Here is a 20,942-nt window from a genome sequence, read left to right on the forward strand (position 1 = left end):
GTGTAAAAACATGCTGTAAAGTAAGAATGCTTTCAAAAATAGACATGTTAATAGATTATATGTATTAATTAACTAAATGCAAAGTGAGTGAACAGAAGAAAAATCTACATCAAATCCATATTTGGTGTGACCACCCATTGCCTTCAAAACAGAATCAATTCTTCTAGGTACACTTGCACAAAGTCAGGGATTGTGTAGGCATATAGTCAGGTGTCTGATTAAACAATTATACCAAACAGGTGCTAATGATCATCAATTCAATATGTAGGTTGAAACACAATCACTAACTGAAACAGAAACAGCTGTGTAGGAGGAATAAAACTGGGTGAGGAACAGCCAAACTCAGCTAACAAGGTGAGGTTGCTGAAGACAGTTTACTGTCAAAAGTCATACACCATGGCAAGACTGAGCACAGCAACAAGACACAAGGTAGTTCTACTGCATCAGCAAGGTCTCTCCCAGGCAGACATTTCAAAGCAGACAGGGGTTTCCAGATGTGCTGTCCAAGCTCTTTTGAAGAAGCACAAAGAAATGGGCAACGTTGAGGACCGTAGACGCAGTGGTCAGCCAAGGAAACTTACTGCAGCAGATGAAAGACACATCATGCTTACTTCCCTTCCCAATCGGAAGATGTCCAGCAGTGCTATCAGGTCAGAATTGACAGAGACCCTGGTACAACCATCTACTGTCCGGAGAAGTCTGGTCAGAAGTGGCCTTCATGGAAGACTTGCGGCCAAAAAGCCATACCTCCGACGTGGCAACAAGGCCAAGCAACTCAACTATGCATGAAAACACAAGAACTGGGGTGCAGAAAAATGGCAGCAGGTGCTTTGGACTGATGAGTCAAAATGAGAAATATTTGGCTGAAGCAGAAGGCAGTTTGTTCACTGAAGGGCTGGAGTGCGGTACACGAATGAGTGTCTGCAGGCAACAGTGAAGCATGGTGAAGGTTCCTTGCAAGTTTAGGGCTGCATTTCTGCAAATGGAGTTGAGGATTTGGTCAGAATGAATGGTCTCCCCAATGCTGAGAAGTACAAGCAGCTATTTATCCATCATGCAATATCATCAGGGAGGCATCTGATTGGCCCCAAATTTATTCTGCAGCATGACAATGACCCCAAACATCCAGCGACTGTCATTATGAACTATCTTCAGTGTAAAGAAGAACAAGGAGTCCTGGAAGTGATGGTATGGCCCCCACAGAGCCCTGATCTCAACATCATCGAGTCTGTCTGGGATTACATTAAGAACTGTGGTTAGTTCTCCAAGATGTTTGGGTCAACCTACCTGCCGAGTTCCTTCAAAAACTGTGTGCAAGTGTACCTAGAAGAACTGATGCTGTTTTGAAGGCAAAGGGTGGTCACACCAAATATGGATTTGATGTAGATTTTTCTTCTGTTCACTCACTGTGATAAATAAAATTGATAAATATAACCTATTAACATGTCTATTTTTGAAAGCATTCTTACTTTACAGCATTTTTTTCACACCTGCCTAAAACTTCTGCACAGTACTATATATATATATATATATATATATATATATATATATATATATATATATATATATATACATATACATATATATATATATATATATATATATATATATATAATCAGATTTTTTGTTATTCGTTGAGTTAAGTTATTGCTTATTGGAATTTTGAGGTCCATCTCCATATTGTGTGTGTATAAGTGTTCACCCAGACACTATTTCAGACAGTATTCATGTTTTCTTATTTTATATTTACATTAATTCATACTGAAGTCTCAGAACCCAAATGTTGATAACATTTATCTTTTATTATTATTATTTAGAGTGCAATTGTGACGGAAAGCCGTGTGACAGCAAAACTGGAGAGTGCATTGTAGAGCCTTCAATACCCCCACATGTCAATGTCTGCAATATCAGTAAGTTCAACACTTAAAGAAGAGTTCCTTATTTAATTTGATGGTAAGGTATATGTTACAGCAAAAAGTTATTTTTAAATCATAAAAAAAGTAAATATGAACCTGTCATTCTTTACTTTTGGTACTTTCAGGAAGAGCAAGTTTCTATATATAGTACCTACAGGGAGTATTCAACCTACCTGGACTTGGACTTAGACATTTTGTTGTGTTACAAACTGAAATTGTTAAGCATTTACAGTGCCTATAGAAAGTCTACACCCTCTTTCAAAATGTTCACAAATTGTATTTGTATTGGATCTACACGTCCTATCCCACAACTTCCAAGTGAAAAGAATACCCAAGAATTTTTTGAAAATGTATTATAAATAGCAATCCTAAATTATGTGATACATGTATAACCAACTGCCTTCCAAATCACAAACCAAGGTTAAGTGGCCACCACCTGTGTTAAATTGTAGTGATTCACAGGATTTCAGGATCAATTTAGCAGTACCTGTAGGTTCACTCTGCTGGGTCGTGCATTTCAAATCAAAGATTCAACCATTCAACCACCAAGACCCTGCCTAGATCAGGTCATCCCCTCAAACTGGATGACCAAGCATGAAGGGGAAGGAATATTTATATATAGGTTTATATTTAACAGTGATCAGGCAGCAACAGTACTGCTGTGTGTCTAATTTGACTATTTTAATACTGCAAATATTGTTTTTTTTCAACAGGCTGTGATGAGTGTATCTGGTACCTAATTGAGGACATCATGTTGTCAAACAAGTCTCTGAAGGATGTCAAATCTAGCTTGATAAATATTTCCACTGGAGCTGCAGCCAATGACCGCTTAAATAACCTCAATTACACAACCCTGAACCTCAAGGTACCCTGCCTACCCTACATTTCACATCAGTGGAAAATGTACAATTCTTCTACTGGATACAGAACATATAATATAGCTTTTCGCTTCTCTTTTGTCCATTACCAGAAATATGTGAAAATCAGCATTGCAATTTGATAGGAAAAGGAACCACATGACATTGTATTGTAGGTTTTTAACTATATTTGCAATTAAACATTTTTGTTTTGCAGTTGATTTGTAAGCTGCTGAAAACAAATCATATACATTTCCTTAATGCATTATTTTCTTAACTTAACTTTTTTTTGTAACTGTTTTACATCAGTGGTTGATGTTCGTACATGAGCTGGCAGGTTTAATGTTTAGCACTGGTGTTCTGTATTGTAATGATAATACAGGGCTTAATTTTTGTGCGTGTCTATCCTGCACATTCATGGCATGGCTTGCTGTGACACGTTGTGGTGTAATAGCTGTATAAACAGCTGTATAAACAATTTAGTACATTACATTTTCAATTTTAATTTAAAAATATTTTTATTGTAAAATGGTGCTGTAAATAACATTGCTAATATGCATATGAACCACTACCTTTATCCTTTAAATTAAATAAGGAGAAATTCAAATTCTGAATTCAACAGTACAATGCATTCTTACCATTCAAACACGAAAATGTAAGGACTATTTTGTATTGGTCTATATGCTCATATCGAGAGTAAAATAAAACATGCATGGGATCTATTGAGTGTCTACTTAAGGCTTTGCATGACGCATAGGCGAATCTATCAAAATCCTTCTTTTGTGTCTGTTTTCTTTTGTGCTTGGTGTTGTGCCCCGTACACATGATTTGTGTGATGCCTACTCACATTCATATTGCATGGCTTTGCACATACACAGTATAATAGCATGGCTTTATGGCTTACCAACATTTTAGAAACATTGATCAATTCTGCTTTTTTTATTATTATTATTATTTAGAGTAAATTTTCAGAATGGAGGAACCAATCAGATGTTATGAGGATGCAAACAGAAGCCGTAGAGGAGGCTGCACTCCATGTCAAATCAGATATGGAAAATCTGGGAGAAAAGGTTTGTCTCACAATTATAATTAGGCCAGTACAAAACATAACATCGGTACTTCATATGAATTAGGAATATGTGAATTTAACATTGTTACCATGTATGTATTTCTTTATGTATTAGCATATACCCTTACAGTTAGTAGGGGCTTCTGTTTATCAGGACTTGGTTTGTATTTCAGTCCTCCAGCCCCCAGAGGTTGATATAGCCTCCATTTAAAGACAATTATGGAGCAACTACTGGCAATCATAAAAAAGGTTTCAACCACACTTTGTAGGCAGACCATTAGCTTTAATTCCTCATCGCTGTCTTTAGCTATCCACCTGTTTTTTTTCCTTCACTACACTGGGTAATGTAGTTTCCACATGAAAGCCATTTTGTGACCTGTAGTCTTCAAACAAGACACCATTTGGTGCAGGGACCCTGAAAAAGCTCCACCCTCCATGCAAAATCACTTTATGCACTTTATCACACAGACACACACAAACACACATAAGATACATAGTGGTTTGATGAGAAATAAAATAGGTTAATGTACACTAAAAGATTAAATTAGCTTAAAAGAAAAAACAGTGTCTTAAAACCATCTTTGTATGTTTCAGTTGTACCATATTGTAGCGCTGTGTATTCTGGCAGGCGCCTGTCACAGCCTCTCTCTCTTTCCCCTCTGCCTGGGTCTCAGTGTTCGGCCTGCAGTCTTAATTAGGAGAGCATAAGAGCTAGTCATGGAGTAAAAGAGCATTCCTATTTCTGAGCTCCTTTACTTACATACAGTTGTGAACTGTTACAGCTATTTAAGGTTTAATATAAATTACACTATTTGTGTAATAACGAAAGTACCAGCCAAGAACAATATATAGGCTCGTTGTAGCATAGTTTTCAACATAGCATTCGATATTGGCTCCTTATTGTGTACAAGAAAAATGAAACTGGGCCAAACAACTGCGCCCCTTTGTGTTCCCTAAACATAGCAAAGGCACTTGACAGTTTCCCTTACCTCTTTTGTAAAAAAGATTCGGTTAGGAAAAATATAAATGACCAAACTAATATGTAACAAGCCACAGTAGTTGCTTATTGTGTATATACAAAATGACAGAATGACAAAAAAAAGTAAATCATGCAGCACTTTCCCTCTCATTTTTCCCCTGTTCCTACCAATGGACTCCTCAACACAGCAATGTTAGATATTTCTCAGACTAACACCACATTAGACAATGCTGCTGCCTTACTGGCACAGTGACAGCTCTGTATCATTCAAAACTATTACTAAAGAGTAATTCTTAGGTGTTGTTTCTTGGAAATATTCTACTGTTCTGTATGTATAAAGCCATTAAGTTTTTCGATTGTTACATAACTTTTTGAAGTATATAGACACCTTTTCAAATGACTTCTTTACAAATCCAAATACAATCCTATTAAAATATACCTTTTATTGGCTATAATAATTGTAGAGTGAAATTAATAGATTTTTGTAAACTATATTTCTTTCATAATATTCCTCTTCTTATTCTTCCTTATTATTATTATTATTATTATTATTATTATTATTATTATTATTATACAGTTGGCTTAAGGTTCAGTGGAGTTGTTGTGAAATCTGCAGCAGATGCTCCTGCTGAGTCTTTCCCGTGGTTCCACAGCCAAACTGTTCCGTTTCTTCCTGGGCTCCGTACATCTCACCAATGTCAATCTCAGCCTATGCTTTGTTATGTTACATGTCAGTTTATTGTTGTTTTTCACGTGAGATAAATTGTAGGTTATACTAAATATCAGTATATAATAGTGGATACTGTTAAATGCATTTTCTCAATTAAATGCTATTGTTGTTGGTACATCAACTTTTAGGCTTCCTCTAAGTCCTTTGTTTAAATCTATGAATTTATTGAAATGCACATTCATTGTTTTCTAATTCATCACATATTGTTAATTAGATTAGTTAACCTGGAGTACCTATAGTGCCACCTGGAGGATACAAATTCAAATACACCTTAAAAAACTATATAATTTGAGATCACCTAACATTTTTTTTCCATGTATATTTGAAAGTTGTTAATTATAGGTGCTAGGCAAAAATATAGTTACCTCTATTTAATAATCTCTGGCTTTCACTGAGCATTGGAGTTTGACCAAAAAACAGACATCACTTGTCTATCATGGTTGTTGTTTGACAGGAGATTTCAGTAAAGTCCATGGGAGAAGACGTGAACCAAGACACACAAGACAGTCAACGTCGTGTTGATCAGCTCTTAATACAACTGTCCTCACTGAGCAGCACCATTCAAGGTATGGTATGATGACCTTAATACAAATTACAACAGAAACTCTACTGCATACTATGCAATACATCAATATTAACAATTGTCTTATATAATATGGCTCAGTATGAAGTTTTTGAGCTGTCTTCAGTGAAGGGGATTCAAGGGTAGCTTTTGAGAAAATGGCAAAATAGCAAAAATTGGGAACTGGGATTTTTTCACACTCTTCCTCCTCTCATGAAGTGCCTTTGATGTGAGACTAGTTGGGGTGCTGCTGAGTAAGTTCAACTTTCCATATGCTTTGCCATTCACAGGCATTGAAGATGATTGGAAGTTCTATAGTACAAAGCAGGACTTGGATCCGGAAGACATCACAAAAAAGATGTCAGACGCAGAGAATATGGTGAATATAATGAGAAAAACAGATGTCTCTATTAATAGACCAATCGCAAGAGAGGAATCTGTCAAAGCCCTTGAGCGTAAGTATTATCATTTATAGAGGATTAAAAAATATATATATTGCTTTTCTTTATTTTTAAATAATGCTCGCATATAACACTAGATAGTTTATACAAAGTTGTATAAAGCATTTTAAGCAATCTCAGGTAAAATGATACTGCTTGCTCTCAAATTGAGTGTTTGTTTTAAAGCAATACAAGATTACCTTATATGTTCTCTAGTTCTAAAGCGTGTCCGTCAGCTGGAAAGGAGGCAGAAGGGCACCGAGGGACTGGTTTCACCAATACGAGACCTGCTTTCAGAGTTCAGCAACAAGCTGACTGATTCCAGTGAACTTATTGAGCAAGCCTCAAGAACCACCCATGAAACTGAAGAGAAAAACAATGAAAACCTTGTCAAATTCCAGGAGAATGAGGTAACTTATCTAGCCTAAGTCCATGATCAAAGATAAGCACATTTTAAAGTTTCCTCTATACTAGGAATATGGCTGTGTAATATTTGTCATTATGCTTTAATTGATATTAAGTATTTTTGTAAAAGCTCAATTTTATATATCACCAAAGGTGTCATTTTAAAATATTTCAAAGGACTTAAATATGTTTCTGCTTGATGTATTTTCACTGTATTTTCACTGTATTCCCAAACATAGAGCTGCAATTGTTCAATAGTGAATGAATCAATTAATCCTCTCCATTTTGAATGAATCCTTTCCTTTCTGGAACCCATTTTACTACTTTGTACAGTTTCAACAGAAAACACAAGCAACCAATCAGAAGCAGTAAAACATGAGGTTTAGTTTACAAAGAAATCTCAATCTAAATAAAGAAGGAAATAATTTACATAAATCACTTTTGTTTTATAGTATTATCCCTTCACTACTTAACATCTATTGAAATCTCTTTTACAAGTAATGTTACCAAGTAGTAAATTTCATAGATACAAAGTAGAGTGATGTGTTTATTGGTCAAAAATCATACTTTGAATGTGTAATTTAAACTTAATTATATATAGTCAAAATTTGCAGGTGAAGGGATGAGAGTGTGTGTAGTAAAAACTTATATTTTTCAAGCTGAGTTAGTCTGATATTAAATAACAGTAATATATTTTTCCTTTAAAGCCTGTTTTCCATTAATTGGACATAATGCTAGTGTCCAAACTGAAGGCTGAAGATATAAATATGCAACTTTAAGTTTCTCAGTTAATCTACATTGCCCATAGAACTGAATTCTTTATTTAGCTTCAATGGATGCCTGAGAAAATACTTTAATACTCCACTCATTGCATTCCTTTATATTGCACATAGAATCATTCACGGGATTTCTGTGTAGGCCATTGTCTTATATTAATTGACAGTTATTTTAGCTTTGGGCTCATGTTTCAGTAAGTTTTAAATCTCCTTAATTAGATTTTTGGTAATACATTATCAAATGATTGGCAAGCCTTTTTTTAATAAAATAGGCTTTTCAATCAGTGTGCTTATTCAACAGTTCCACCTCTGGTATAAGCTCTGTACAGGGAAATGTAAGAATATGGTGTGTACATCTCAAACATTTTTATATGATTTGTATTTTATTTTGTCATTGAAAATATGTAGCTGGTAATGAATCACCCATTTTAAATATAATGCTGTTTGGTATAATGTATGGACATATGAAATAGAAGAATAAATAAATATGGTTGTGAGGCCTTTTTGAATGCAATCTATCAAACGATCTGCTTGTCTCATAACTTTTCCATTCAAGTAACCATATAAACTATACTATTACTGTAGTGAACCATGGTGTATTCATAGTAGTATACCACATTGAAGGCATACTGAACCCAAAAGATGCCACTGCAAAAATATATTTAAAACACAGTAGAATCATGTTAAAAGTGCAAAGAATCTACAATAAATTTACCTAACAAAGATGTCTGTTTCAAATATTTATTTCAAGAATTACTTTTCAGTTTAAGATAAAACCTCAAAATGTTGTTTTAACAGAATGTGCGTCGAAACCTGCTGGAAAATTATGGGATTGTCAACGAGACACTTCAGACAGCAGAATATGCAATAACTGATACAGGTCTCGCAGCTGATGACTTGCTGACAATGATTAAGGTAAAACAAACAAACAGAAATGTATGGTTTTGTTTTGTTTTTTTGGCAAGGGCAGCCCTTAGTCAGTGGAAAGGCTGGAGTGCTGTTGGACAGGGTCTGATTGACTGACTGACGAGAATGTAGTTGTATTATTTACTCTCATTGCATGATCATCACCTGATGAGGGGGGATTCTTCTTTAATCCAGAAAAGGCCTGTAGTCAATTACTTTTGGTTTATGTTAGTTGTTTTAGTTTGGGATTAGCATTGATCATTTCTTAATTGAAATGTGTTTAAATGTATTAAATGTTATTTTAAAAAGTCTATTTAAAAAAAGGCTTTATGTTTTTGCTCATATCAATATATCTTGATCTTATATGTTTCAATATTTTTGCTTAAAACAAACTTCGACTGTTCAGTTGTAAGAGCGTTTAGTGTCATGGTTTAATCTCATGTTTAATTTGAAATTTGTAGATTTAAGAATCTCTTGAAAAGAAGGCAGACATGTATGGTTAATACCTGAATTTCACACAATAAATACTTGATTGATTGATCTCTGAATTTCATGTGAAGGGGCTAAATTGCATGTAAAAATCATGCTATATAGAAGACTATAATAGAATCTACAGCAACTACATCCATACCTTTGTGATTTGTCTCAAATGGCAGAATGTGTCAGAATTTCACGCTGCGATTGATGGTGCCAGCAGACTATTGAGGGAAAAGGTGGATAATTTGTCAAGATCAGACAGCGATCTCGTCCTTCGAGCCACAGAATATGCCAAAGAACTTGAGACCCTTGCTGCACAGCTGGAACAGTAAGCATATCTATTTCGTGATATAAAAGAACCATATTAAAACAGAACACTACAATAATAATCCAATGTATATAGTTTAATTTCAGACAGATAAATTGTGTCTAAAGGCTGGATTAAATAAAAACAAATTCTTCTATGTCACCTTAATGAGAGGCTGCAAAAAAACTGCAGTTCTGAATATAGCCCTTTCACTCCCTTTCACTGCCTATGCAAACAGCCAGGAAAGTGGAGGACTCAAGTGCGGGACGAAGCAGGTATATAACAGTCGAGTTCAAAGAACTGGCAAACCAAGCAATAGAAGCAAAAGGAGTAGTTGGGGTCACATGTGGTAGGTAAATCGATGAGGCATACAAACAATCAGAGGGCAACCCAGGAGTCAAAACATAGGGAGTAAACAATGGTCAGGAAACACATGAGATCAGAAATTAAGAGGAACCCTTAGAATTGCAGATAAACTGACAAGCCTTAGCATTGAATGTAACTAACAGGGGGTTTAAATACTGATCAGAGGGAAGCAGGAGCCAGCGATCTGTAGTGTTGGTCCAACGGGAGCAGAGTGTCGATGGTGCATGTGCACATGGTGCTGAGGAGTATTAATTGGGTGATGCTTATTGTGCTGGGGAATGAGAGACAGGGCTAGAATTCAGGTGATAGTGACCTCTGTAGGCGAACTGGGGAAGTGTGGAGAGCTGATGTAACATCACTTTTCACTGTATTAAATCAATAATACCTTGAGCTGCGAAGCCAATGACTGTGGTTGTTATTCAGGATAAATCATAGAGTGGAAGCCAAGGAGTGTCACCACAAAAGACTACATACATTTGAGCTGGGTTTCGTGTCCTTGTATTATATTTTGAATTAGTGTATGTTGTGGATGTTATACCTAGAACATTAATAATAATACAAACAAACAAAAATCAGTCACATTAAAAAAGATAATAAGTCATATACTGTCATATTATGCAAATTAAAGATGTGCCTGATGTAGAACACTTTCTTTGAGAACGGTCTCATTCGACGATTCAACAGCTCATCCTGTAAATATTACCCAGACTCCTCTATAATGTTTTATCTAATTTACACATGTGAACCAGTTCATGCACGTTATAGGAAGAAAATCTAAAAACGTTATTCAGGACACTATAGAAACCCAACACCCCATTTATACCTAATTGCAATTATACTGCAATTGTATATTTCTATGGAATAAAAGAGGGGTCTAGCAGCACTAAATGTGATGACCTTGCCTCCCATAGGTACTGAGAGAATGTTATTGTCTCCCCTAATAATGTATAACTGGCTCCATAGGCAAGGGGACATGTCCCCCCCAATTCCGAAACCAAACCTATGCCACCGATGCCTCCATATATGACAGAATGTGCCAGGTCCCAATAAACATTTAGAACAGTCACATTGAAAAATGTTACTTATTACTATTGTTACAAGTGTATAGTCACATTTATAAACATCTTATGATCCATCTGTTTTTTCAAGTCCATATTTATTTTGTAAATATCTGCCTTCCCCCACAGCTGATGTATGTATTCCCCATGTATGTATATATGCAAGAAATCTATGTGTATAGATGAGTATATGAATTAAAATATCTGATCACGTCAGATTCAATACTGCTAATGCTACCGGGAAAATATTGCAGGGCGAACATAGAATTTGACCAAGTTCTGACTGCACATACCACACATAGATTACATCTGATGAAAGTTCAGCATATTGTTAACACTTTAAATTAAATATGTGTGAAAAGAAGGACAATCCATTGCAAGTTACACAAGTAGACCAGATTTTTTGCAACAATGCCTCCATTTTACTGTGGCCTGCTCAGCCACAGATGGCTGAATACACTCTGAATAGATTTAGTAAGAGGTAAGAGGTATAACATGAGCAGATGGTAAAGAGTAAACCAAAGTTAATTCATTTTACCTGAGGCTTTTTTGTTTTCTAAATATCAGCATTTCCTAAAATAAACAAAATGAAAATAATAACTGCTTTATTTCATTTTTCCATAGCAATATGAAAAACATTGATGCAAATGGGTTTGTCCAGAAAGCAATAAATGCTTCAAACGTGTATGAAAACATTGTCAAGTATATTGAGGATGCAAATGCTACAGGAGTGGAAACATTTAACTTGTCACAGAGGGCTGATGATGTGAGTGTGTAATTAAATAAATATATACATTTATTTGCATAACCTGCAAACAGTGGACTTAGTTTATTTATATCCTGTGGTTGGCATTATGTGATCATATAGCAAATTAATGTATAAACTGTAAATAAAGAAGAAATATATCCTTCTGCAGGCTGCTATGCACTGCATTCTATATTTCTGAATATGCTTTTAATAAATCAAATGCACAAAAAATAACAAACCTGTTTCTATATCAGAATTAACTTAATGAAATATGTCTTCATTTACAAAGAAAATTGTAAAACATATTTTAAATGTATGATTTACAAATGAAACTGCCAACACCATGACAATTTCAGAAACAACTGAAAAGAAACCTTTAAAAATCAAAACTAGCAGAAATATGTTGCTGATCCTAGCCAGTACAATGAATCTGAAAACCTGTTTAAAGTGCTTAATTATTCAACTAATCTTTATTGTTATTTAAGGCAATCTCTGGTATCAACACTCAGATTGAGCATCTTAAAAGTCTCAGTGAAACTCTCCTTGCAGAAGCAACCAAAGTACAAAAAGAAGGAACAGGTAATTTCCTTTTGACTTTTCCTACATTATTGTATTAGCACCGTAGAAAGCTCAGCAATTGCTTTAAAGCTAGTGCAGATTTAGATTCTAATAAATAATATCTGTAATGTTTGAAAGGAATTTGGATGTTTATTTGAGCATTTAAATAAATAGACATGTCTGATTTTGGATTTTCGTATATATATTCTTTATTAGATCAAATGTTTTAATATATACATATTTACCAACTATTGTTAATTTTTATAACCGTATTCTTAAATAATCATGTTTTAGTGTTTAGTAATAATTGTAGATGTGTTTTTGATAAAACATTATTTTCTTTTCATATATAATGCTTTGCTATTTCCAGATACAGAAGCTGAGGTCCTTGACAACAGCAAATATGTGGATGAGACTAAAGAGACAATGCATGAAGTAAAACAAAAACTGTCAGCAGTACGGAGTCATTTAAATTCAATTGATAAAGGTAAGAGGTCTTGAATTAGCATTTAATACAAATATTTCCATGGACTGCAAGGACATCATAAAAGAGGTCAGTGACTTAATAAAGCAACATGTATTTTTTAAATGGCAGATACATCATATATTATACAAATGAGTCCACTGGTAAATAATTGACTCTTTTGTGTTATTAGGGCTGTAGTAAAACAGACTACGTAAAAAATATAAATTTAACATCTGACCTTCCTGTGATTCACAAATTACAAGCCTGTACCCTTTCACAGTTAAATATATTGTCAAAAGCTGCTCTCTACTACTTTTTAATAAAACATAAGGAACAAGTTTCTAATATGACATTCACAGGCAGGTAAAAGTCTTAATTTGGTTTAGGCCTAGGTCACTCCTTTAGCCATATACTGTACATATGATTTAAACAATCTGGCTTCGCCCACTAATATGATTTAGGAACAATGTTTTACTGCCCACCTAGCAAGTCACTAGAAATGGGCTGAACTTTAGTGGAGTGTCCTCATTACAGACTACTGTTGTGATTCAGAAAACCTGACTTGTAAGACACACGTTTTGTGCATTGTTGCTGAGGTTTGCTAATACAGTAATTTGTGCTCTACTGGGATTTGCCAAATAGGTGAACCCAATTAGATGGACCTTCATCTTTATCTGATGAAGGCTTCTCGCTATCGGTTTACAACTGAAAATAGCTTCACCAAAAATATCAGGATTTATTTCCTGTGACTTAACAAACAATTGCCTACAGATTTGTCAAGGTCTTGCCTTTAACTAGTGGATATATAGACAAAAATGCTAGGCAGCCATTGACACTTAATGCACTCACATCAAACTAACTTGAGTTGTGCTTCATCCTGAATGTATTTATTTATTAACATTTTAACATTTCTGTGAAAATGAGGCTGATCTCCCTCCCTCCCTCTCTCTCTCTCTGTCTATCTATCTATCTATGAGAGAGAGAGAGATGTATGTATACATATGTATAAATCAATTCTTGTTCTTAATGCATGGTCTACATTCTAGACTAAATGTCAGCAATCTTTTGTCTTAACAGTTAACACAGCACAGCAGCTGAAGTTTGCAAAGGAAGTTGCTGAAAACGCCCTGAATAAAACCTCAGAGGTCCTGGAAAGTGTCAGTCCTGTCAATGAAAAAGTCCAAGAGTGGGCAAGGAATCTGAACAACTCTGAATATGACACGTCTGCATACAACCGGGCTGTGAGCTCCGCAGGGGAAGCAGGTATGCTAGCATATTATAAACATTAAGGGCATATTTTCAGAGGGCAAATTGCTTGTTAATGTACCATGGACTTTGCATCTTTTCCACAGAGAAAATAGGGACCTTTATGTTGGGATGTAATTGGCAGTGAAAAATACAATGTTCAATGACGGCCCCACTCCCCACACACACACTCACAAATTTATGCAAGAGCTTCCACATTATGAGTTGTTTTATTTCTCCTTTCTACCTATGCTAGTAAGCTGGGCCTAAACTTTTAATTAACTCACAAGGGTTTTTTGCAAAGGCCTTAAAGTTATAGAAAAACTAACTTTTTATTGACTCAAAAGCTCTTCTCCTTATCTGGATTTTTATATTGCTTGAGAAGTGCAGAGGTTAAAGACGGGATGAGAAAATGAAACCCTAGCATTGGCAAACATTCCTCTCGCTGGTATTGCTGCCAATTGTTTCGACAGAGACATTTTCTTGGCAAAGCTGAAATGTAAAATCTGCTCCTTGTAAAAGCTGCATCCTACTGCTAACCAGATTTACATAATATTACAGTTGCAAAAGAAAAGTGCTAAATAATTTCATTCAATGAACAATGATTATGTTTGATTATTAATAGTATGAGTGTAACAAATTGATGTTGTCTTACTAAATATAGACTAATTTCCATATTGTGATAACATACTTAATAATTTAGTATGCTTTCATCTTTATTGGGTGATTCTCTAACATTTTGTCCTTCAGTCTATATCACAGAAACAACCTTTTATTCATACAACACTTCTATATGAAATATATACATTTATAAATCTATAAATATATAGATATAAATCTGTATATCTCTAAATCTGTATCTATAATCTATGTAAAATCTGTCATGTAATCACTTGCATGTACATTTAAAAAATCTCAATCAAGGAGTTCAGGAAATCAGACTTTAATTTTGCCCCTTTTGAAAAAGGTGCTGCATATGCATATGTATGTATCCATTTCAATGCTTTTTAAAAGGACAATTACAATTTATTATTATTGTTGGTAGTAGTAATACTTATAATATAAATTATATACCAAAAACATGTATCCAAATTAATTTACAAATGAAATACAGCATAAGCACAACTTTGTTATTAATTTTATTTTGGCAATCCAGAAGCAGACAAAATTATGTTTGAGACTCTTGACCCAAACATTCTCAAGTCAATGTCTTATCTGCCTTCTTGTTTGCAGTTGAAAACCTGACAGAAATAGTACCAGAGCTACTGGATAAACTGCGGGTAGTGGAAGAAAAAAAGCCTATGAACAATATTTCAACCAACATAGTGAGAATTAGGGAGCTCATTGCTCAAGCCAGGAGTGTGGCAAGAAAGGTAAACTGATCCAAAATTGGGCTTCCAACACTATGGTCCTTCTTTCATGGCATTCCTTGACATTTATTCTATACATTGTTGGTATTTTATCTGGTAAAAATATTGAAAGCCTTCAATATACTTATTAGTAAATTGCCCTGTTGTCTAAGATCCTTTGTAATAAATCAACAGGTTGCAGATGCAATCCCTGTTATCTGAAAGAAAATAGTTCCCAAAGACATTATAGGACATTATGTTTCTAACAGGAAGCAGTTGAAACCTCATAGCAAAGCTTTTTAATTGAAAGATAACTATATGAAAAGTTATGTATATTTAGGTGGACAGTCAGTAGACAGATAATAAGCAGTTTTAAGATGTGAAATTGATTAACTGATTAGAAGGCATTTATTGTTTTGTTTTAAAAGATAACTGATAACCATTTGCATAGGTCTTTGCTCAAATCCAGGGACTTACACCTTTTGTTTGCAACCAGGTCCAAGTTTCCATGAAGTTTAATGGTCAGTCGGCTGTTGAAGTCTACCCAAAGACAAACCTTGAAGAGCTGAAGGCTGTCACCTCAATAAGTTTATATATAAGGGTAGAGAAAGAAAAGGAGAATTTGCAAGATAGATTAATCTTTTACCTTGGCAACAAAAATGTAAGTATAATTGTCACAGTATAGGCCTTACACATAACTAAACAGTTTAATTTGAATAAAGCACAACATAATGTATTGCATTACTGCACAATAAGGCTATCTTGTCTTTGTTGTTCAGGAGAATTGATATCACATAGACATAAATATGCCAGAATAAAGGAATGTGACCAACAATAAAAAACACCTTACATCCATGAACATTCTATCTTCAGTATTTTCAGAATGTTCAGACAGAATGTCTAGTTTTCTATAATGATTTTTCAAATATTTAAAATAATAAATACATTTATTTTTTAATAATAATAATAATAATAATAATAATAATAATAATAATAATAATAATAATAATAATAACGAACATGATCAACAAATAACCTTTTCTAACATATACCCTGTGTACTATGAGACTCACCATTTTGCCATGTTACTAGGGAAGAAAAGACTACATGGGTCTTGCTATCAAGAATGATAATCTGGTCTACATTTACAACCTTGGAAGTGGTGATGTTGAAATTGCTTTGAGCTCAAAGCCTGTCAGCACATGGCTGCCCTACTTCAACCTGGTTAAAGTGGAAAGGTAATTAATCCATATTATTACTGCACCAGAGAAGAAACATAAGTAATTAGCATAGTAGGCTGTATGGATTAGAGTTCATTTAACCTTGAGCTGTCGATTTTTCCTGTACAGCCAATGATATTATGAGAATCAAATTTGACGTATGTTATGAAGACTTCAGACTTTCAGTTTTGTCACGTCATAGGGCACTGTCAGCAGGATAGGCTGCATTGAAATGACTGTGTTTTGATTCAAAGTGGCGCCTCAAGTTGGCGACTTCACAGACTGCTACAGTGGTTTGGCATATTAAACCTGAAGGTCGTGCATTTGAATGAGATGGCAAAATGAAAACAAAATCTTCCATCCAATTTGGACTAAATGCAAAGTTTTCATTGTCCACTTTTTGGCATCGCTTTTGACTCCCGCTTGTACACATTTTTGTACTTCATTTCACACTCTGAAAAAGGGCCGGTGTCCTACCTGGTGCAACTGATGTAATCACGAGACCATAATATCCAATAGGGAATGATAAAGCAAATTGATAGGCAGCACATTTGACCATGATCAGTTGTATATGTTTCCTCGACATCCTGAATAATGTATTATCATCGCAAAAGTGCTGCCTTGTTTGTACCCCTGATCTATAAGTTAAATGTACGTCCTTCTCTTATATTTATTAGTTGGAGATGCCAATTAACAGAATTAAGAGCTTACAAAAATGTTCAATCAAAAAGAGAGAATTACTAATGTAGAGGTCGTACACAACCAAACCAGATTCTGTTTAACCATGTTTTTCATTGTTTTGTTTTGCCTCGCTTTGTTAATTTTGTAGACTCGGAAGACATGGGAAAGTGTCTCTCACAGTTCCAAGTCTCGGTATCACGGCGGAACAAAAGTTCATTCAGAAGGGAGAGTCTCCAGGAACAGAGTCTCTGTTTGACCTGGACCCAGAAAACACGGTCTTCTTTGTTGGGGGTGTTCCCCCAGATGTCAGGGTATTTAACCTGTTCCATTATCTTCTAGCTTGACCATTTCACAGTAACTAGTGTTCATGGATCTTCAATACCCATTCAGGTTTATATTCATATACACTCACCTAAAGGATTATTAGGAACACCTGTTCAATTTCTCATTAATGCAATTATCTAACCAACCAATCACATGGCAGTTGCTTCAATGCATTTAGGGGTGTGGTCCTGGTCAAGACAATCTCCTGAACTCCAAACTGAATGTCTGAATGGGAAAGAAAGGTGATTTAAGCCATTTTGAGCGTGGCATGGTTGTTGGTGCCAGACGGGCCGGTCTGAGTATTTCACAATCTGCTCAGTTACTGGGATTTTCACGCACAATCATTTCTAGGGTTTACAAAGAATGGTGTGAAAAGGGAAAAACATCCAGTATGCGGCAGTCCTGTGGGCGAAAATGCCTTGTTGATGCTAGAGGTCAGAGGAGAATGGGCCGACTGATTCAAGCTGATAGAAGAGCAACTTTGACTGAAATAGCCACTCGTTACAACCGAGGTATGCAGCAAAGCATTTGTGAAGCCACAACACGTACAACCTTGAGGCGGATGGGCTACAACAGCAGAAGACCCCACCGGGTACCACTCATCTCCACTACAAATAGGAAAAAGAGGCTACAATTTGCACAAGCTCACCAAAATTGGACAGTTGAAGACTGGAAAAATGTTGCCTGGTCTGATGAGTCTCGATTTCTGTTGAGACATTCAGATGGTAGAGTCAGAATTTGGCGTAAACAGAATGAGAACATGGATCCATCATGCCTTGTTAGCACTGTGCAGGCTGGTGGTGGTGGTGTAATGGTGTGGGGGATGTTTTCTTGGCACACTTTAGGCCCCTTAGTGCCAATTGGGCATCGTTTAAATGCCATGGCCTACCTGAGCATTGTTTCTGACCATGTCCATCCCTTTATGACCACCATGTACCCATCCTCTGATGGCTACTTCCAGCAGGATAATGCACCATGTCACAAAGGTCGAATCATTTCAAATTGGTTTCTTGAACATGACAATGAGTTCACTGTACTAAACTGGCCCCCACAGTCACCAGATCTCAACCCAATAGAGCATCTTTGGGATGTGGTGGAACGGGAGCTTTGTGCCCTGGATGTGCATCCCACAAATCTCCATCAACTGCAAGATGCTATCCTATCAATATGGGCCAACATTTCTAAAGAATGCTTTCAGCACCTTGTTGAATCAATGCCACGTAGAATTAAGGCAGTTCTGAAGGCGAAAGGGGGTCAAACACAGTATTAGTATGGTGTTCCTAATAATCCTTTAGGTGAGTGTATATATCCTGGACATGATACAGAAGCTCAGCAATTATGGAGATATTCATAGGTCATTGTGTATCAAAAGGGAAGCACTGTAGGATAAAGTATAGTATAATGACAGCTTTTCATATGAGTAGACAGGACTTGATGAAACTTGTTAATTAACAGCTCTTAATGTATCTCTTGAGATCTTTTCTAGTGGTCCCTCACATTACTCACTCCACTCAGAGTTACAGAATGAGATTTTTTCTACTTTTCTCTGTTTAGCTGCCACCCAGTTTGAACTTGGAGCCCTTTATTGGGTGTATTGAGCTGGCCACACTGAACAATGATGTTATCAGTTTGTACCACTTTAAACAAACCCACAAAATCAACACAGCAACATTGCCCCCTTGTGCCAGGTACAGTAAAAAAACGTTTTTATTTATGTTTTATTAGATTGCTTAGAATAAGAACCTATTGTTTTTGTTAGAATTATATATTTAGGCTTCAAAGTCAGAATGGCTTTCTCTGCCAAAATGGTAAAAGGTTCATGGAAGTCTCAAAGTTTAATGAAAAACGTGTTTGCAGAATAGATCTGAAACTGAATGAGAATTGTCCTAGTTTCAGTTTTGTTCCAGGAAACTTAATCAATTACATACTTTGGCAGTCATTTTGGGTTATTCCATAAATCTTCCATTGACTGTGGTGACATTTTGTGTGCATGACAATTATATGGTGGTTTATTTAGGGCAAGTTCCTGAAATAAACAAACACGGCTGCCTTTCAAATTTCAAATATGTGCCCTTTCACATACGTAGTTACACAATTGTATGTCCATTGGATTACAGTAGACAAATGAAGCTTGAGTTCACATCCACTGTTTGAACCTACAAGACATTGAAGCTGATGAGATATGTCCTATATAGTATGATACATTTTTACACTTCACAATGTTGCATACATTAAACTGGAAAAGCATGCCAATACAATTTTATTGTTGCTTTACTTATATTAATTGCTCTATAAAACTATATATAGCAGGAATAAATTTAAGGAAGCAAAGTACTTCCTTAAAAATGTGTTTTAAGGAAGTACTTTGCTTCCTTAAATTTATTCTTGCTTCAATCTTGTTCTGTCAGTGATTCTGCATGACATTACATAGCTTCACCTTTGAAAATGTGTGCAAATCTTGTACGGCCCAGCACAGCTGAGAGAAGGTGTGATTGTGGACCGAACTACATAGAGAGACCACTATTTGTACAGCAAAAAGCAACACAACTATTTTCCCCTGTTAGTTGAGGCTAGTGACATATATCTAGCTATTAATCATGATACAGTAAAGCTGTGAAAAATACATTTGAACAGTATAACCAATAAAATAAAATAAATGTACATAATAATAGCAAACAATATCTATAACTCCCTATTATTGGGTAATGTAAAATGTAAATGCAATTATTTTTTCCATTCTGTGCTCTCACAGTTTACATTTGGCATTTCTCGAAAGCTAGTGTGTGAAGCCAGATTGTGAGCAGTCACGCAGAAATCCCAGCTGGGTTTGGAATACAAAAACGCACCTTATATTACATTGGTGCTGTGGACCAATCAGATTTCTGCTTTGCTCTGTGTGAGAGCGTTTGTATTGTCAAAGGGAAAATGCAGTCTTTAACCCCCCACCCCTCTGTGTGGTGGAGCCAAAATGTCTGCAGCCACCAAGTTCCTCAAATTGAAAGACCTTGTTTCCACTATTGTGTGTAAACTTTGCAATGTGCAGTACTATTATTTTGTACACTACTATGCCATGTTTGCTGGATCAGTGATGATTGCGGCAAGCAGCCGTAATTATTATTATTATTATTATTATTATTATTATTATTATTATTATTATTATTATTATTATTATTATTATTAGTTAATTGAAAAAAATCAATCTCTCATTCATTTCCATTTGTGTTTAGGTACAAGCATGCTTTCACACAGAGTACTGTAACCAACTACTTGTTTGATGGACATGGATTCGCTCTTATCAACAACATTGAGAGAAGAGGAAAGTTTGGAGTTGTAACACGGTTTGACATTGAAGTCAGGACTGTAGTGGACAATGGTCTTCTCTTATTAATGGTTAATGGTGTAAGTACAATTCCAAATCACTTACACACTCTAACCACACTTGTGGTATCGCTGAGGATATTCAGTTTTATTTAAGGAAAATCTAGGAAAATTGCTTATTTTCT

The 20,942-nt window shown here is 35.4% G+C and overlaps 1 protein-coding gene across 1 annotated transcript in view; it reads left to right on the forward strand.

Moving 5' to 3' along the window:
- lama4 (laminin, alpha 4) overlaps positions 1–20,942 on the forward strand; it is a 47,738-nt gene that overhangs the window by 11,068 nt on the left and 15,728 nt on the right. The window contains exons 8-25 of the mRNA XM_066698824.1: positions 1,818–1,910; positions 2,630–2,781; positions 3,733–3,843; positions 6,006–6,117; positions 6,404–6,568; positions 6,770–6,963; positions 8,533–8,649; positions 9,297–9,445; positions 11,473–11,614; positions 12,082–12,175; positions 12,525–12,641; positions 13,698–13,883; positions 15,099–15,238; positions 15,711–15,875; positions 16,307–16,452; positions 17,264–17,426; positions 18,994–19,127; positions 20,667–20,838. Of these exons, the coding sequence (XP_066554921.1) occupies positions 1,818–1,910; positions 2,630–2,781; positions 3,733–3,843; positions 6,006–6,117; positions 6,404–6,568; positions 6,770–6,963; positions 8,533–8,649; positions 9,297–9,445; positions 11,473–11,614; positions 12,082–12,175; positions 12,525–12,641; positions 13,698–13,883; positions 15,099–15,238; positions 15,711–15,875; positions 16,307–16,452; positions 17,264–17,426; positions 18,994–19,127; positions 20,667–20,838 (2,552 nt within the window). The remainder of the gene's footprint in view (positions 1–1,817; positions 1,911–2,629; positions 2,782–3,732; positions 3,844–6,005; positions 6,118–6,403; positions 6,569–6,769; positions 6,964–8,532; positions 8,650–9,296; positions 9,446–11,472; positions 11,615–12,081; positions 12,176–12,524; positions 12,642–13,697; positions 13,884–15,098; positions 15,239–15,710; positions 15,876–16,306; positions 16,453–17,263; positions 17,427–18,993; positions 19,128–20,666; positions 20,839–20,942) is intronic.

Source organism: Amia ocellicauda, chromosome 1 (genome assembly GCF_036373705.1).
Source record: "Amia ocellicauda isolate fAmiCal2 chromosome 1, fAmiCal2.hap1, whole genome shotgun sequence".
NCBI classification, from domain to species: domain Eukaryota; kingdom Metazoa; phylum Chordata; class Actinopteri; order Amiiformes; family Amiidae; genus Amia; species Amia ocellicauda.